Genomic DNA, 18705 nt, shown 5'->3' on the forward strand with positions numbered 1-18705 from the left:
AATTTCCATTTAAAATTTTTTTAAATTTTCATTTTCAAAAATAAAATAAAGTAGATACTATAATTTTATGAAAATAATACACATTTTTTTTTTCACTATCTAGAAGTTAGGTTATTGTGTTTTGATGGTATGTCTCATTAATTCTTTTTGTTTCTAAAGCATTAATGAGAATTGTTTCTCATTTTCAGTATCTTTAAACATGATAAGTCTTGTGATTTTTGATATTTACTTGTATGCACAGTTAGAAATGTTTGGAAATATAAAACTAGTTATTGTTACATTACGTGTGATATTCAAAACTACAAATCATTTTCAGTGAAACCTTCAAATTCGGAATCTGAGTCACTGTCCTTGAACAGTTGGTGCAGTGTTTCTAATATCTCATTGTCACCATAAGTGGCATCACTACTATATATTCAGGAACAAAATTTCAGTTAATATACTGAATTAAAAATTCTGATTTTGTAATGTTTTCTAAAAGCTTGAAAAATTTCATGAAGATGCACAAAATACATTAAAAGTTATAGTATGGAAATGCTGAAGATAAATTTCGGGTCACGTGATTAGTCAAATTGGCTGAGTCCATATAGCGAGAGAGTTAAGTGGATTTCTTTCATGATTGGTTTGATGTATTTTTAAATTAACTTCACAAAATAAAAATGCCCCCATTCTCTTTAAACACTGAACTAAGTGTCAGTACATGACTGCAAACAGTCAATGTGGCTTTATTGTGTTAGGCCATGATTTCCTGGTGTATTTTTAAATTGTTCTTATAAAATCTAAAATGTCTTTTTTTATGTATGCACAGGGAGGAAATGTTTTAGAGTAAACTACGTGTACCAAATTGTAGCAAAGTTGTTGCAGAGGACCATGACTAATGAACACCAGATAAATAAATTTTTGAGAACATTTATTTGCAACTATAGCAAACACTAAGACAAGCTCACTTTTTGTGATTTTATAGATACTCTTAAAATTTTTACAATGCTTGTTTGTTGGCTGTGATTCCAAAGGTATCAAGCAGTACTCTGTACATACAGCATTCTTGTCATCAAAGAGTTACTTTGACCACAATATTGCAAAAGCCTAGATGATAAGATGAAGTTCATTCTTTGTCTGTGAAGATTAAAGTGTGTATTTTACTTGGTAGCTTATTATAATTGGAAAGTTATGGTATTGTGCAAATCAATAGTTTATCACTAGTTACTGAAAAAAAATACCCTTTATGTGTAAGTGATACATGACAGTTTCTGGTTCATTGAAAGTCACTCCTTAAACCTGGCAAAAAAAATAAATTTCTATGCCACTTTATATATCTACAGTATAAATACCCTTTTTGATGGGAAGATGGTAGGTACTGGAAAATTTCTGAAAACTGACTAACAGATCCAGATGCTTTGTTGTTAAGATTTGCTTGTTAATTTTGTACTGGTGTGCTCTGCTTTTTAAATCCTTTTACTGGTCTTTCACATAAGAACTGATTTTAGACAACACAGTTGAAATGCCTGAACTACTATCCTATTGGGTTTTCATTCTGTGGGAATCTTGGCATTTCTTATCAGGACTTTGATCATCTTCAGATTTTTCCATAATTCCATTCATGACTCCATGCACAGCACTTTGCATGTTTTTTAGCTCTTTTTTTTATCATCCTCCACAATGTCTTCTTAAAAGATTTTTGCTTGAGCCTCAACTTATACACCACATTGACTTATCTAAGGATCATTCATCAAAGTTTATCAATGTTTCAAAATAAAAAAATCAAGTTTGCTGTGAAGATCAGCATGTGATCTGCTTAATTAACCAACCAACAACAAGCCCATGCCCTCTGGACCATTTTCAGTATTTGTTTGTGTCATGCTTCCTATGCCGAGGTTAACAGTGGATTAAGAATGCATGGGACAGAGTGCTCCAGGTAGTAATTGTGAATGGATTCATAAAGACTGGAATTATTAGTTGACAAGAGGAGCCTGAAGAAGACTACGAGATGGACGATGAGGAGAAAATTGCACCTAGCATGTCCTTGATTTGGTGGCTACCTTCCACTTGGATACAGAAAATGAGCAATTTGACAATTTCTCTGATGTTGAGTAACTATCTGTGGTGATCAAATGTGTACTCTGTAATTAAAATCATACTTGAATGGTCTAATTATTATTAGTAATTAAATGCCTAGACAATTTCACAGTTGTCAGAAGTTTGATTCTGTTTTTCATTTGTTGTTTGAATTATGTGCTAAAAGAAACAATAGAATCTTAACTCATTATATTTTTATTCCATATTCTCCATTTTTTGGCTAACTTTTACCATCTTCAAATCTGTACATCTCCCATCATTTCTTCTGCTGGCATACAGTATACAACACAGTGGTACTCTACTTGATCTAATCTTGTCTTATACTCCATTTTGACATATGTGAATGAAGGTTGAACAAATGAGAAATTTAACCCATTTGACTTGCACTCCATATCAACTTATACACCAGAATATATGATAATTGTTGAAAGATGTTTAGAATGATTTTTAATTTTAATTGTGTCATATTATATCTGTACTTTTTTATATTGATTCTATTCTTGACACTTAATATTGAATAGCAGACTTTTACTAAATTATTTTTCATTTGATGGAAGACACGTACATTTTGAATAAATAGAACTTGAAGTTTATTGCAGTGATAGAAAAATACAACTATTGTATATTCATGCAATAGCTATTTAGTTTAACATACATTATCTATGCACTAAAGTTTCACCATTTTCTTAACATCAGGAACAAGTACATTTATCTGTGTAGGATACAGTTTATGTATTTAAAAATGTGTTGACAGTTGATGAAAATACTATGAACGTGATAAGATTGACTGATTTCCTATGAAGTTGGCACCCATGCTCTATGTTGGTCAACAGCAACACTTTTAGTGTTAGTTTTTTTATTTATATTACTAAAATATTCTGATATCTACAAAAGTTTCTAATGCTTTTCCTGTTCTAATCATTATTTAAAGCCATGTTCATGAATGAAACATTGAATGTGAACTTCTGTATTTAATACTGTGTATTTTTGTACAAAAATAACATGTATGATTTGTTTTTGCTAATTATATGTAGCTTATTTGTTTTTTTATCACACAGTAAAACTCTATTTGGCTCATTTGATAATATGCCATGTTAGCAGAAGCTAATGAACAAGTTGTTTATCCTATACAACTTTAATCATATTCACATAGTTATAAGGTGGCATATAATCTTTTGTAACTTATTTGGAAGTAATCAAGAAATAACCAAGTAACCAAGAAATAACAAATGAAGTCCAGAGTACTGTGGAATTAAGCCACAACTATGTTTTTTTTTTTACTAGTAGTAAATAGCTCAGATTAACAGTTACTGGTTTATTACTGGTCACTATAATAGTGAAATGGGTTGTATGATAATTGTATTCTCCTAATATAAAAATATACACAATTTGTTAGCTTTTATTTTATTTATATATTTAGTATGACTTGTTCCTATCTTTGAGATAATATTTTATTTTTCAGAACATTTTATTTTGCTTTGTTTAAATCATTCCCTCATTTCTTGTAATCAAGGAATGAAAAAATTTTCTTTTCTTGTTTTTAGAAGCTGCACTGATATTTTATGCCTCTTCTTGTTCCTTGCTTTTATTGCTGGTTGGGTTGTTGTTGCAGGGTTTGGTAAGTTAGCATGAACATATTAACTTTGAAAATACCAAGTAAATAGTAAAAACAGTCTTGCATACTGTAGTGAGCATATAAATATAGGATAAAATGAAATGATATACTTAAAATAATTTAGATGACTTGAAATGAAACTTTTAATTATACCAGTTCTTGAGCATGAAATGTGTTTAGTATTTTGATGGGTAGGTTTCATGAGTAAGACTTTTCATGATAGAAAAATAAATTGCTCAAGTTTCTTAAGTACAAATGTTCTTGCATAGATTTGTAAAGGAATAAAATTTTTTGTCCTTCATCATTCATTTTTTTGTTTCTAACAGCATATAAGCATGGAGATCCCAGACAGCTGCTATATCCAACAGATTCAGAAGGTAGAATTTGTGGAAAAGGAGAATTTGAGTAAGTAAACAATAATTCTTAAACTCAATCAAATAGCACATAAAAGAAGCAGACGAGAAGTTTTCTTATAGTAACTCTATTTTAATGGTTGTTATACATGATTTGTTATTATTAATAAGTGTAAGTGCAATAAACTTCTAACACACACACACACACACACAATGTAGTTGTTTTTATAGTAGGTAACTAGAGTGCTGTCTATAATATTATTTGTGAAAACATTGTGTGAAAGACTGTGTCCACAACTTTTATCAATTGTGTTACATGTAATGAAATTTTTTATGTATACTTTTTGTCAAAAGTTATCTTGATGAATGAAAATATGTGATTAATTTTTCATTAATATTCAATATGCATTTTTATTAAAAAAAGTGTACTATGAACAATTTTTTATCGAAGAAAAAACATGTTCATTGTTGTATTACATATTGTTTAATATTACCTGTATTATTATTTTAACTCTCTCACTACAGACTTAGTTGAATTGGCCAAGTTCATGGATTTCAGAGTTTCCATACTATAACTTTTAATGTGTTTTCCGACAAGGTACCTTACTTCCACTCACATACATAGCTATCCTCGTTCAATGCTGCCTTCTATTTGCAAAATTTTTCACATGCCACAAACCTTTCACTCCTACATACCTCTCATTTCACATGGTTTAACCAATTCATGCATGTAAATCATCATGCAACAAACCTCCACCAATAGATGTGCCCCCCCACACACATGACCCATGTGACTACCTGTATGCTATTCTGCCTAACTATCTTCACATTTGGCAGTGCTTGTGTTCAGTCATTTAGTTTGTGGTCTCTTCAAGTGTTTTTTAACATAAACATAAACACTTTGGGGTTACATCTTTTATCAGCACATTTATACAGACTTAAGGTGGTGGTTCTTGACAGAAAATTTAGGGCCTTACTTTGTCGGGAGATTGATCGTCCAATGAGTTGACCTTCATTGGGCCTCGCCTCAAATTTGGGGGTCCACACATTTTGAAATACGGTTCGCCAACTTTGGAAAGATAAGACATTATTTAGGTTTACCTATAATTCATCTTACTGGTATATCATAAATTAGGTTAACTATATTGATGTTGTTTTTTTTTCAATACATCATATCTCGTACATATGTTATTGTCAATACACTGTTACTTAATTTTACAATATCACGTTTATTTCTTTTTCATTATTATTTATTATTTATTTCAATACATCATATCTTATACATATGTTATTTTCAATACACTGTTACTTAATTTTACAATATCAAGTTTATTTCTTTTTCATTATTATTTATCTTTTATACTTCTTTACACTACCTTTGTCTGTGTCGACCCCTGGAGCTGAGGTCTGCACAATCTTCTTCTCTCAATATTTTACATATTTATTGTTAGGTTAGGGTTTTAAGTTTGAGATTAGTGATATACTTTGTCCTGCTCAGTTGATTAGGCTTCACAAGTGTCTGTTATTTTCAGTTTACCTGTAGTTCATCTTACGTGTAAATTGATCATTAGGTTAAGTATCCTGTTTTTTTCAACACATAACATCTAATACATATGTTTATTTCACAACACACGCAAATCTACATTATATCAACTTTTCTTTTTCATAATTCTTTATAATTTATACTTTTTACAATTAATTTAGGGCTGCCCTACCTTCTCTTGATATTGCTCGCCTTCCTCCAACAAAGGCCGAACCTGTTCAGGATGATCTAGATTTTGTCAGTTTTCCTCCACCTGATTATGGCTTGTCTTCACAGGCCTCTACTGCAGAGTCTGCTTGGCCTACCTAAGCCTTTTTTTGACACATTTCACAGTATAATTTTCTCGTTCTTCTCCAGAAATTATGTTTTATGATGAGCATTTTTGTCTCTTTTGGGAGAGGGTACTTGCATGCCTCTCTCTACACAGGCTTTGGTTCATTTTGCCTTCACTTACTATCAGGCAGATTTTCTTCCTGATTCTATGTACTCAGAATATGTTGCCTGTATGGTGGGCAGTCTCTGTTCATCCTATCCATTTTATCACCCACCTAGTTTTCCAGCTTCGTTTTACCCTATGGACTTTCCTACTGGACATGTCTGCCTTACATCTCCTTTCTTAATTGTTCCACCTATATTTAGGAGATTTTCATGGGCTACTTCCTTCTCCTTCCCCACATGTTGGGGTGTTTGACATCTTCAGTTCTTTCCTTCCACATGTGGCTTCTTTGCTTTTGGGTTCTTCTGGGTTGGGACACTGTCTTGTACCATTTGTTTACCATCAAATTGTAATAGGTACTCTTGTTCTCTACTGGTCCATTTTTGTGGCTACTCCTGTGCATTTAGCATCATGTGGAGTATCTGATATTATATACTGTTTATATTCTTTGCTCTTTTGTTCCATTTCTAAACATACTTACCCTCTGCTGCCACTTTAGCTCTTCCTCGACATTGGCTTTGCCTATCTAAGTATTGATCTCACATGCTCCAGTCTTTTATACTCCACTTATATGCCCTTGGCAATATCTAACTTGTAAATCCCTCCACCCATGTCAATGCGCCATCTATCCGGACACTGTATATAAACACCTCATTCATATAATGTAAATACTTTTCTTGACAAAGTATTGGTCAAGGTTTTTACTAACAAAGTGCTATGGTTCATTCCATTATGGATTGTGATTTTTGCGTGATGTTGTGGATTTCCACATAATTATAATTTCCTTTAACAACAACAAAAAATAGACGCGATGTTTGTGGTTATGAATTCCTGTATTACCGTTGTAAGCAAGGTGGTTAATCTGACCTCCCCTATTCCTCCTTTGTTATGTAGTGTCTCTCTACAGTTGGGGAGGGAGGGGGGTCACTCTCAGTTGAGGTTGTCTGTGTTTCTATCTGTTGCGAGACTGAGACATACATTCAGCCCAGGAGTGTTTTATCCTGAGGCCTCTGAAGTTCTTTTTGTTGACCCTGGTTATTCTAGGGAGAATTTGGACTCGGTTTTTATGACATTTTTCTTTCCTAAGTTAGCTTATCACGAGTCCAATTTGGACCACCCACTTCCTACTCCTTTTCTTCAATTAGTCATTTGGGTTTATGGGATTTTGGGGCTTTTCTCTGTGACCTTTGAGTCTACTCCTCCCTTGATGGTGGAACTGTTGGGGGGGGGACTGTTTAGTTTTTCCTTCTTTACCTGATATTCCTGGTCATCCTGAGAGATTTACTGCCTTATTACGTGATGGGATATACCTTATACCCTCATTTGTCTGCTGGCATGCTTTGGCTTTTCAATTCCACATACTAAAATCATTTACTTTTGGATATGTGGGGTTCCACTTTGTGATCACTTTGAATCAATCATTTTTTTGTATTTGTTTGCTGTGTAATGTTTCTTCCCCTGAATACCGTTGGTAGCCAATCAATGGTCCCCACATCAATTTGCAGATGAATGGGGTCTCCTACTGACTTCTTCCTTGGTCAGATTGACTGCTTCTGTTCTTTCTGTAGAGATTCATTGGTGAAAGGACTTTGTCTACCTGCAATAGTTTCTGGGTGTTACATGGCTTCTTTTTATCATCATGTGATATTTGCGGGTGTCCTAGAGGCATTTGTATTGCAAATTGCCATCACCCGTTTGCTTTGTTGTTGACATTTCGACCTTCTTTTTGTCTATCAGCTGCAATAGATTCAGAACTTGGTTTCAGGGCCACTCCACTTGGGTTGACTGATACCAATGGCATTGGTATCAACCTAGGAATGTGTGTGTGTGGGGGGGGGGAGAGGTTAAAGTGAGGTTACAAGTATTGATGGGCACCTGGTATTCCTTCACTGTAGATCCATGGGTACTTTGGGTTCCGGTATCGAGGTTGGTCTTTCCATTCAATTCTCCACCTCCATTATCCTCCCATCCTGTGCTATTTCCACCTCTACCTCAACAGTGGGGTGTGGATTTTTGTTTCACAGCTATCAGAGTCACTGATCACGTGGGTGGTAGTGACAGTTGATCCCATTATTCTGGGATTTTATTCCTGTTTATTTGTTGTGCCTGAGACAAGGGGAGATTCGAGGATGACCATCATTCTTTCTTATTTCGTCCCATTATTCTTTCCTCCCTGGTCCACAGTGGAGTCCTTTCTCACCTTATGTTGGCATTCTTCACCAGGTCCGTAATGCTCAAGTTTGAGGTTGCTGAGGCATTTCTCTACATTCTTATAGTGAATCCATCTTGCCTTTAGCTAGGATTTGTATACAGGGATCAAGTTCTGCAGTTCAGGGATCTGGCCTTTGGTTTAGCATCAGCACCATATATCTTCTGCTAGGTTGTACAAGTTTTCACCATGTCTTACTCCTGGGTAATCCACCTCCCATCCAGCTCCAGACTATGGAACAGGCAGTCAGTCTCTTACTTACAGGGGTAGTTCTATCTCTGAGGTTGTGGGCTTCCCTCAAATCTATTGAATTTTTTGGGACGAGGACACATGTTATTCCTTCAGTGGGTCCCATTGCCACTAATGGATCTGAAACTTCAATCCATTGGATTTTCCAGTCTTTTTCATCAGGAGCAACATCTTAGTTTTTGAGTGTTAGTTGGTTTGGATCAACCCTGTCTTTAATGTGTGTGTTGGTATGTATGTGTATCTGTAGGTGTGGATATATATGTGTGTGTGTGTGTGTGTAAATCTATACTGCCCCTTTCTCCATAGTTTATCTCTTCACAGATACTTCACTTCAGGGGATGAGGTATGCTTCTTCAAGGTCAGCAATTCCAGGGTATATGAATAGAGGACGAATTTTCATTCTGCATCAATAGTTGAGAACTTCTTGCTGTCCAGAAGGCAATAGTGCAAGGTCTAGATCTCTTTCAGGTGAATATCCTCATGAGACATTTCATCAATTTCAGTACTCTCTTAAATTTGGTTCTTTCTCTATGGGGCCTATTCCAATCATATCAGCCTCCTGGCTTGCTTTTTTCCTGGGGTGATGGATTTCATAGCAGATTGTCAGTCTCAGTCCTCACTATCTTCTGATCAATTCTCTGTTGTAAGGTTTTTCGATAGATTTGTTCTCAGTTTGTGCCTCTGATGATAGCTTTTGACACTCAACTACAAGTTTTGGAGTCTCCACTACCTCATCTTCAGGCTTGGGTGGTAGATACATTCATTCCTGCTTGGATTAGGTTGAACATCTATTACTTTCACTTACTTCATCTGTTACTCAGAGTTCTGGCTATATTTCAATCCTCTACTTGCGAGATGTCGCAAGCCTAGATTGGCTGGCTTAGCCATGATTTCCTCTTCTACAGTTTCTTCATGTGAGTCCACCTCTGCATCTTCCTCTTTGGCTATCTTTATTGAGGCATCCACATCCCAACATTCTATACCAAGACTTTTCCCAGCTTATTGGAGTTTAGTGTCTCTAGTTACCTGGAGTGTGCCTCAAAAGGAATTTGTAACCACTTTACCAAACATGCTCAACATATCATGTTTTGACCTATATTTTACTTGGGTTTAGCTTTGTCTCCTGTCGTTTAGGTCAGACAACTTTTTCATCTCCTTTTACTTATGCCAAACATCTGAAGATTTTGGACTCCCCAATGCTATCCAGCCTTCTTTTCAAATGGCCTTTTCATTATTTAATCAAAATATTAAGGTTTTCTTAATATTTCTTCAGTTTTTTTCTGGGGGTTTTCCACTACTCTCTGTGACCATTTTAACAATATCTGCCAGATTATATGGAGGAGGGAGTAATCTCAGATTGTCTTTCTTTTCCAGGGTCCATTACATCTTGCTTTCACTGGATCACACTCTGTGGCTAGTGTTGCCCAGTCAGGTGTGCTTTTATCAATCCAGTTCTGCACTAGCAACCTATTTGACTATACTCACTACTGGTTGCAACAGGCTTTGTAGAATTGAGGTGTTCTATAAGATCATCTAGGCACTTACTGGATGATATTACCATAATATCATGGATCACTACTTATGGACTATCATGAGTAAAGCTAAAGGGATTCTGCCTGTCCCTGCCGATAATCGGATTGCATAAATCGGGGTCAGTTTGCTTTTAAAAATTTAGGGAATTTGGTTCACCTATTGCACTATTTCCAGAGCACTGTTTCTCAGGACTCCCTAATGTGCATTACCCCCAGGTTCTACTAGTGGAGCTAGGGAGTCCTTACCACACCCAGTTCCCAGTCCCTGGAGTGGTGGAGAGAGTGTTCCTCCACTCCTGAAGAAGAGTCCTCACGCTTTGTGCAATTGGGATTCCTCATCCTAACCTCACATGGATATTGGTTTCCAGCAGTTGAGTTTTGGGTTTAGAGCTAAACCAATCAGCATAAGTCCTCACACATGTGATCAGGGTGTCCCTGGCCTCTCACTTAATTCATCTCGAGTGCACTACCCCAGTGTTGTGGATCACGGTGGGTGCACTTGTTGGTTGTTCCTCTTGCACTACCCCTCAATGTCTTTATGCTGAGGATGTTACTGAACTTGAGGTGGTTCTGGTCTGTTTGATTTGAGGGGGATATATACATACTTCATTCTGCTCACATGTGCCCTGTTTACTGATCGGTGGTGGGATTTGTTTCTCCAGTTGGCTGAACTTGAGGTGATATAGTATGATCTTCTTTCCTACCCTCACCTGGATGTCGTTCCCAGTGGTTGAGTTTTGGATTGTAGTTGATTTACTGACAGTATGATCTTCATCCTACCCCCACATGGATGTCAATTCCTGGTGGTTGAGTTTCAGATGCAGTTGACTTACCATGTACATTCTGTTGCACCCTAGCCATGCTGCACCTTGGGGCAAATCTCTTTTTTCACACACATTGGGATGTGCTTTTCAAGCTTGTCTGCCTGGATCAGTTTCATCTTTTCTACATCTGGGTGAAGAGTATACCTGGTACAGAAGTGGTGTGGTCCTCTGTGTATTGTTCTTTTAATAGAGGGTTCTCTCTTGGGGGTGTCCTTTGGACACTTTCGAGGGATGCTTCTATTTTCTCCCTTGCACTGGTCCCTCCACCTATTCAATGTGGGATTCTAACTATGTATGTGAGTGGAAGTAAGGTACCTTGTTGATGGTTATAATTTTCCTACACTGAAAATATATTTACGACAGGCACTTACTTCTGTTCAAACTTCCCTCCCTTCCTTTCCAGTATCCATTGGTGCTTAGTTTTCTGCTTAAACTTGAAATGATAGTTAGGTAGAATAGCATAAATGGAGTCTCATGAGTCACGTGTGTGAAACATTTCTATTGGTGGAGGTTTGTTGCATGATGATTTACATGCATGAATTGGTTAAACCATGTTAACCGAGGGATATGTGGGAGTGAAAGGCTTGTGGCATGTGAAAAGACTTTACAAATAGAGAAGAGCTGTGTATGTAAGTAAAAGTAAGTACCTGTTGGAAATATATTTTCAGTGTAGGAACATTATAACTTGTGTATTTTCACAAAATTTCCCAAGCTTTCAGTAAGCATGACAAGTTTTTTGTAGACAAAAAAATCAGAATTTTTAATGTATTTTCACTAAAAATTTCTCCATGAATACATGGAGTTACTTCTATCCCCACAAGTATCTTTTACTGTGCATGACACAAGGTTTTAGTGTCTTACATTGAAAATTTTATTGAACTACTTTTTGTTTATGTTATACCAACTAGAATAGCATAAAATCTTAGCTAATAATCTATATTTTAATAGTATACAAGTTTTAAGTTCTTAATTCTACAAGGCCTATAAAAACAAGATCATGAATTTCCACTAGTGTGACCCACGTGACACATTTTCTCTTAGCATGTCATCATCCCTATTTTATCCACCACCCCTGGAAAAAGAACAAAAAAAAACGCTGAAGTAGCTAGTTTAATACTTATGATAATGAAGTGGTAGTTCAGACCTGTGATACAATTTCAGTATGTATGTTCACATCTGCTATCCAAAAATATCTAAACCTGCTTGAGTATCTGGAGCTGGATATCCAAAATCCAATATCTGACCAAAACTGCTATTTATCACATATCTAGTCTCAGTATAAGATAAATAAGGGCTACTGTCACTGGGTATAAGCTAACTATCTTCTGTTGAGAAGAAAGATTCTTATCTTAATGAATTTTCATGATTGCATGTTGCCATGGAATTGAAGTTTAAAAAACATCCAAATTTACAGTAACTAGTAAGGAGTTAGCAGGAAAAGAACATTCATGAATTGAAACTAGGATCTTGATATGACTTCCCAACAAAATTAAAATATGATAAACAGATATTTTTACTGTATTTCCTAGAAAAAGTTGTTTTCAGTCATTATCATCACAAGCCTTTAGTTTTACTTTTTCTTTGAAGGAAGACCTTATCATTATTCTCATATGCTGTGCTTGTGAGATTTCCAGTAATTTTTCTTTGCTGTGGTTTCGCTAGATAGTAGATAGGGACAGTGGGAATCTCGTTAATCCATTCATGCGCGTCACTAATTAGATGACGAGGCATTTGGCTACCTTTTTTTCCCATTGTCACTAATCAGCTGTGTTAATTTTACTTATTATATAATTTTTTAAAGGTTTTAGTTTTTGTAACTAAAGTTAACAATCCTGAGTTTGTATTAATGACCATCCACATTTCACAATGTATGGTGTGAGTTTAAAGAAAAACAAGATTTTGCAGCCTTTTTATTACTGAACATCTTATTTAGTTGTTGTTTTTCCTGTTATTTATGTACTGGAATTCTAAGAATACTTTGTTATTTTTGGTTGTGCTTTACCTTTCATACTTCTTGGCCATGCATCTTGAGCATATGGTCTTAAGTTTCAATTTATATAGTTTGTTTGATATTAATTATACCATGTCTGTTAGTTGATACTTTTTTAAAGATTTCTAGATGAAACTGGAATTTGATTTATTTCAGAGACAAGCCTTACTTGTTTTTCTTTGATCTAACTAAATGCATACGAGGCATATCTTCCGTTCTGCGAGGCTGCCCAACTCCACAGGTGGGTTTAAAATATGGCTATGAAGATAAATAGTTAGGGAGTGGGAATTTGTTAGTATCATTCTTTATTCTCATTAAAACATTTCAATAAACAAATAGTTTTTAAATTTCAGAATTAACCCTGCTGGTATTAAATCAGGTCTTCCAATAAACATATAAAACCTATTTAAGCCTACTGTAATTTTCTGAATATAATACACACTGTAATCTTCATGAACAAGAAGTCAATTTTGCCTTATAACCATAAATAATATACTCCTAGAATTTTGCAATACTGTGGTTAGAGTAACCCTTTGATGAAAAGAATATTGCATGTTTACAGAAGTGCTTGCAATTTTTGCAATTGCAACCAGCAAATAAACATTGTCAAAAAGTTAGACTATCTGTAAAATTGCCGAAAGCAAGTTTGCTTTGTAGAGAAGTTGCACTAACTATTTGAGGATAGTGATTCAGATTCAGAATTTGAAGGTTTTAATGAAAATGATTTGTAGTTTTGAATATGAAATGTAAAATAGTGATAACTAGTTTTGTATTTTGAAACATCTCTATGTGTGCATGTAAATAAATCTTAAAATTTACAAGACTTAGCTTCTTGATAATTTTATTTCAAAAATTGAAAATGAAAGAAAACAGGAAACAATTATCACTTATACCTTAGAAGCAGAGAGAATTAATAAGGCATACCATCAAAATGCAACATTTCTAGTAAATCTTCATTATTGTTCACAATACGTCAGAAAAGTTGGTCTGAACTGGCTGTATAAAAAAGTATATTTAGATTTGTTACTATATATTATATGCACCCTAAATTCTAGATAAATTTTTAGCGAAAAAAATGTGTATTATAATCGAACAATTACAGTATATTTTGAAAGTGTTCCTATTATTTTGTGAAAATGACTTATAAAACTTGAAACATTAGTTGTTTCCCAAAGAAATAAGGTAGGAAACCTATAAAAACTTATATTTTTTCTTAATTAATCTGAACCACACGTATATACTTTTGTTTTCATGAAAAATATGTTAAAAACAGGACTTTGGAAAAAAGGCTATAGGTCTTTGCTGTAACTAAACAAAACCTATCAGAAACGTTGAAATTTCTTTAAATATTCTTTAGTAAAACATTGGGAATTTATTTTGGTTCCAATAATATTATTATTTTATGAATGATTTAGGTTGGAAAATTGTTTGCTAAATAAATTGAGTATAAAATCTATTTTTTTTTGAACATTGAGTCTATAATAACTTGTATTTTCACATTACAATATATATATAAGTTATTTTTCTTAAAAATGAATCATATGGCCTGTTAAACATATATAATTCCAAAATGATAACTCACCTGTCACACAGAAATGGTATTTCCTTTGTGCAACTGCTTATGAGATTTGCATGCTACTAGCTTTGAGCTAACTTCCACCTAAATTTATGTGTTTCACATGATTTGTGCTGGTGATGATGTCATCATGCAACAATAGTCCTCTATCAGTAGGAGTGTGACATAACCTCCAAATGGTATTTCCTTCTTGTGTCTGCTTATGAGATTTGCATGCCACTTGCCTTCAGCTAAATTCCACCTAAGTTCATATGTTTAACATGAACTGTGCTGGTGATGATGACATCATCATCATCGTGTGACAGTAGCCTTCCACCAATAAGGCACTATATGCAGTAACTTCCCCTATGCACTTGCACTCATTATAACTTCATTCTTTTCCTTGGAATTGCATTGAACAGATGTGTTCAAATTTTCTTATCTGCGTCCAATTTGATGAGATTTGCATTTGTTAACAAAAGTTTGCTTTTCATTTTCTTTGACTTTTGTTTCAAAAGCTTTAATTTTTTTCACAAATTCTCAATTGGCAGTGACTTCCTGTTCTGTGTGAGTGACGAAGTTACATTCAGAGGCCCAATATCCACTATGGCTTCTGGAGGCTCATTAACTGTTTGAGATGTTACAGCCTTTATACAGTGTCTTGTAGATTACTTCATGCTTACTTGGTTTCTTCCTCCCATCCCTTCAGCTGATGTTCTTTCTTCTCAGTTGTGAGTGGCTAACTGGATGTCAATTTTAACCCGTTTTGCTTTGGGTAATGCCTTACAAATCTAAGAATGGCCTCAACCGTCCAAACTCTTTTTTGGATATACTTTCTCAGGTATGTTCTTTTAATTATCTATCATCTATGTCATTTAATATATCTTGTTCTGTATCTGCTTTGGGAATGGACCCTTTGCCTTCTATTTTTTCTCACTAGTTTCCCATTTTCATCTTTTTCTTACCACCCTTCTTTTTTTATCTCCACTTTTTGTTGGGGGCACTTCACTGTACTCTAGTAGGGTTCTTTGGAGATGTTCATTCCTATCTCTTTGCCACCTTCATCTGTTCTCCTTTTTCTGATCTGATCTTCCTTACTTGATAACACTGCAGTTGAACTAGGTGAGCTCCTTGTTAATGTACATATTCCTACTTCTTATGTATGTGTCTACATCAGGCTCCCTTTCTTCAACCCAGAAGTCTTTGGTGTTTTTCATGTTTCACTGAAGACCTGGGCAGAAGTTGCATGACTTCTGTCCACATTATCTTTCTATGTTCTTTGTCTTTCTCAACTTTGCCTTTCAACTCCAGTTCCTTGACTCCATAAGTCTATCCCTACCCTTCTCATTCTGGCTTTCAGGTCTTTTCTTGTCTTTCCACTACCTGACAGCTGGTTTGTTGCTTTCCTTGTAAGTGATTCTCCTGTTGAGTTGAGCTTAGTGGGTACCCATCTCTCTCTCTCTTTGCTAGCTGTTGGTCTTCATATTCTTTCCCACAGTCTCTCCACTTTTATGCACTCTTCTCTCCTTTTCCCATTTCCCCTTCTCCTCCCTCTGACCCCATCTATCTTCAGCTTTTAAAGGATACTGTATCAGATCTTTTGGCTGAACACTTCATCGGAAAGGTGTACACCCCTTCACTGGGTTTTTACTCTCATCTCTTTGTGGTCCACAAGAAGATAAGAGACTAGAATCTGGTGATCAACCCACTGTCTCACAACTGATTTCTGGTCATTTCACCATTCCAGTTAGAGAATTACATTTCTCTCCTGTGGTCATTTTCACCCAGTCTGCAGATGACCAAGGTTGATGTGTCAGACACATTTCTACACATCCCAATTGTCCCATCTTCCAGACTGTTTCTACATTCTGTCCATAGGAATCATGTCTTCCAATTCTATGCTTTTCCCTTTGACTTAGTGTCAGCTCATTATCTTTTCAAATATCCAAGTTCTTCCTTATGCTCACATGATATTTGGTACATCTGGGTATTTTCTTCAACTCTTGTCTCAGCTGGGCTCAGCTTTCTTTCCTTTGCTTGCTTGCAAGCCATGGAATGTCTGGTCACCAGGATTTGCACTTCTTATTCTCATCAAGATATTCTTTAGTTTTTGGGGATTCTGGCTTCTTTGTAGCCCTTCATTCCTTTGCACCTTCATCAACAGACATTGTGAGAGCAATGGATTCCTTCTTGGAACCTGTTGTCCTCGGTTGTGAACCTCCTTTTTCCTTTCCTCAAGAACTTATCATGCTGGCTAAACTATGCCAATACTACATCCAATGTTCCCTTACCACCCCTAACACTGGATCTCCATCTCTTCACAGTTGCTTCCCTCTCTGGTTAATATCTATCTCTGAACAATGACATAACTCTTGGTGTTTGGACTCAGGACAAGAGTTCACTTCACATCAACATGCTTGAACTTCTCACTGCTCCTCAGATATGTTCCCATTTCCTACCTCTTTACATGGATCACTTGGTCAGAATCCTCTCCAAAAATTCCATGGTTGTTTTTAACATCAACCATTAAGGGGGTACCCAATTTGGGTGTCTTTGCATTTGGGCATTGGACCTCCTCTTCTGGGCTCATTCCCATCAAATCTGTCTTGTTGCTTGTTATGTGCCAGGAATTATGTTTCAGACCCCCATACCTCTCTCATCAGGACTGCTTTCCACTCATGGAATGGTCTCTTCATGTCAAGTTCTTTTTTTGGGTTTACTCATGGTTGGGCACATCTGTCATGGACACCTTTTCCTCTGCTCTCAACTCTATACTTCCTCTCTTCTGGTCCCCTGTTCCATTCCTCATCCTTTGACTCTGGCTGTGATGCTCTCAGCTGGGCCTTTTCTTACCAGACTAGGCTAAATGTAATCTCAGTAAGTGTAAAAATCTAGTTCCAGTGTAATTCCACTAACTATAGTGACATTATAAAATTGTCACTCTATTAATTACTGGCTTTTGAAACCATACATTTTGTGTTCAGAAGTTGATCAATTATAAATGTTTTGTAACACTTTAACATGCATATTGACACAAATTGTTATAATTTAGAATTTCACTTCTGTCATCTATTTCAGAAATGTGTAGGCCAAAATACTAGCTTCTGATATTACATTATAAAGTTTGCTAATTTATAAATTCTTATTTATCCATAGATAAGTCAATGTCTAACATACTTCACACTTTTATATGTATTTTTATCAAATTTATTAAATTTATCTAACTAAATTATGTTGCTGATCTGATTTTTTATATATGCTTTATTAGGAGTTACCCAAATAATATTCTTTTTTTTCTATTCTTGTGTGTTGTATTTTTTTTACAAATGTTTCTATCACTGATTGCTTAGGGCACTTTTCTCTACTTCTGTGTCATCCTTGTGTATATTTTATCATTAATTTGTTAAATTCTTATAAAGATGAATAATTGTGTTGATAATCTACTTGTTCTCAACAGGTGTGTGTCAAGCGCTGTCCAAATAGCACTTTTTCTACGTACCCTTATATTTATATTGATGTGATTTCCTTGAAGAAAACAGATGAAATCAAGAAGTTGAAGGAAAAAATGATTTGTAAAAATGAAAGTTTAAAAAATTCTCAGGTAATCTTTAAACAATAAAAACCATTCAATTGTAATACTTATATCCTAGATTATATGCTTTAATATTTTTTTATGTATCTTTTTGATAAGATTGAGAAGTTTGTTTTTATATCTAATGAAAAGTAATACATTGTGAAAGTTCCACATTTTCATTATTTTATTGAACAGCACACATAATGTTTTATCCCTATGTGCATGGGTGCTGGGTGAAGAGCACATCATGACTTGTAGAGTTACATTCACAATATAATTAAATAACTTTAATATGTCAAAAAATTTGACATCAAAGCATAGTTTGTAATTCAAATCTTAAGTTTAGATTTTTAATTTCTACCTTAAGATGGGTTTCAGAATGTCCACCAAGTAGAAACACCAGTTATAGATATTGAGAGGCCATAAATTGAAATAAGAATTCCACACCTTTTTTATTTTCTGAGATATCAATACATTTGTTACACTTACCACAGAAGCTTTTCCTGACTCTTATGTTTTTGAAAATATTATTTACTTATTCTTACTTGTCAATGGTACATGTTTATAACCAATAGAAAGCTATTTTGTAAACTACATTCATGATGTTAGAAAAACACGTAGGTTCAAGAAGTCTTGATGGAAATGAGTAAAAACCCTATAACCCGAGCACTTTCGAAAGGTGGACCTTTCTTCTTCAGTTTGACCCTCAAGAAGAAAGGTCCACCTTTCGAAAGTGCTCGGGTTATAGG

At 35.0% G+C, this 18705-nt stretch overlaps 1 protein-coding gene across 2 annotated transcripts in view; it reads left to right on the forward strand.

The window, feature by feature from the left end:
* The window catches only part of LOC106465310 (choline transporter-like protein 2), an 83271-nt gene that overhangs the window by 19536 nt on the left and 45030 nt on the right, over nucleotides 1-18705 (forward strand). For both annotated transcript variants that reach the window (XM_013925517.2, XM_022393181.1), the window contains exons 3-6: nucleotides 3621-3694; nucleotides 4018-4096; nucleotides 12984-13068; nucleotides 17840-17983. In XM_013925517.2, coding sequence (XP_013780971.2) covers nucleotides 3621-3694; nucleotides 4018-4096; nucleotides 12984-13068; nucleotides 17840-17983 — 382 coding nt within the window. The remainder of the gene's footprint in view (nucleotides 1-3620; nucleotides 3695-4017; nucleotides 4097-12983; nucleotides 13069-17839; nucleotides 17984-18705) is intronic.

This window comes from Limulus polyphemus, unplaced genomic scaffold (assembly GCF_000517525.1).
Source record: "Limulus polyphemus unplaced genomic scaffold, Limulus_polyphemus-2.1.2 Scaffold1903, whole genome shotgun sequence".
NCBI lineage: Eukaryota > Metazoa > Arthropoda > Merostomata > Xiphosura > Limulidae > Limulus > Limulus polyphemus.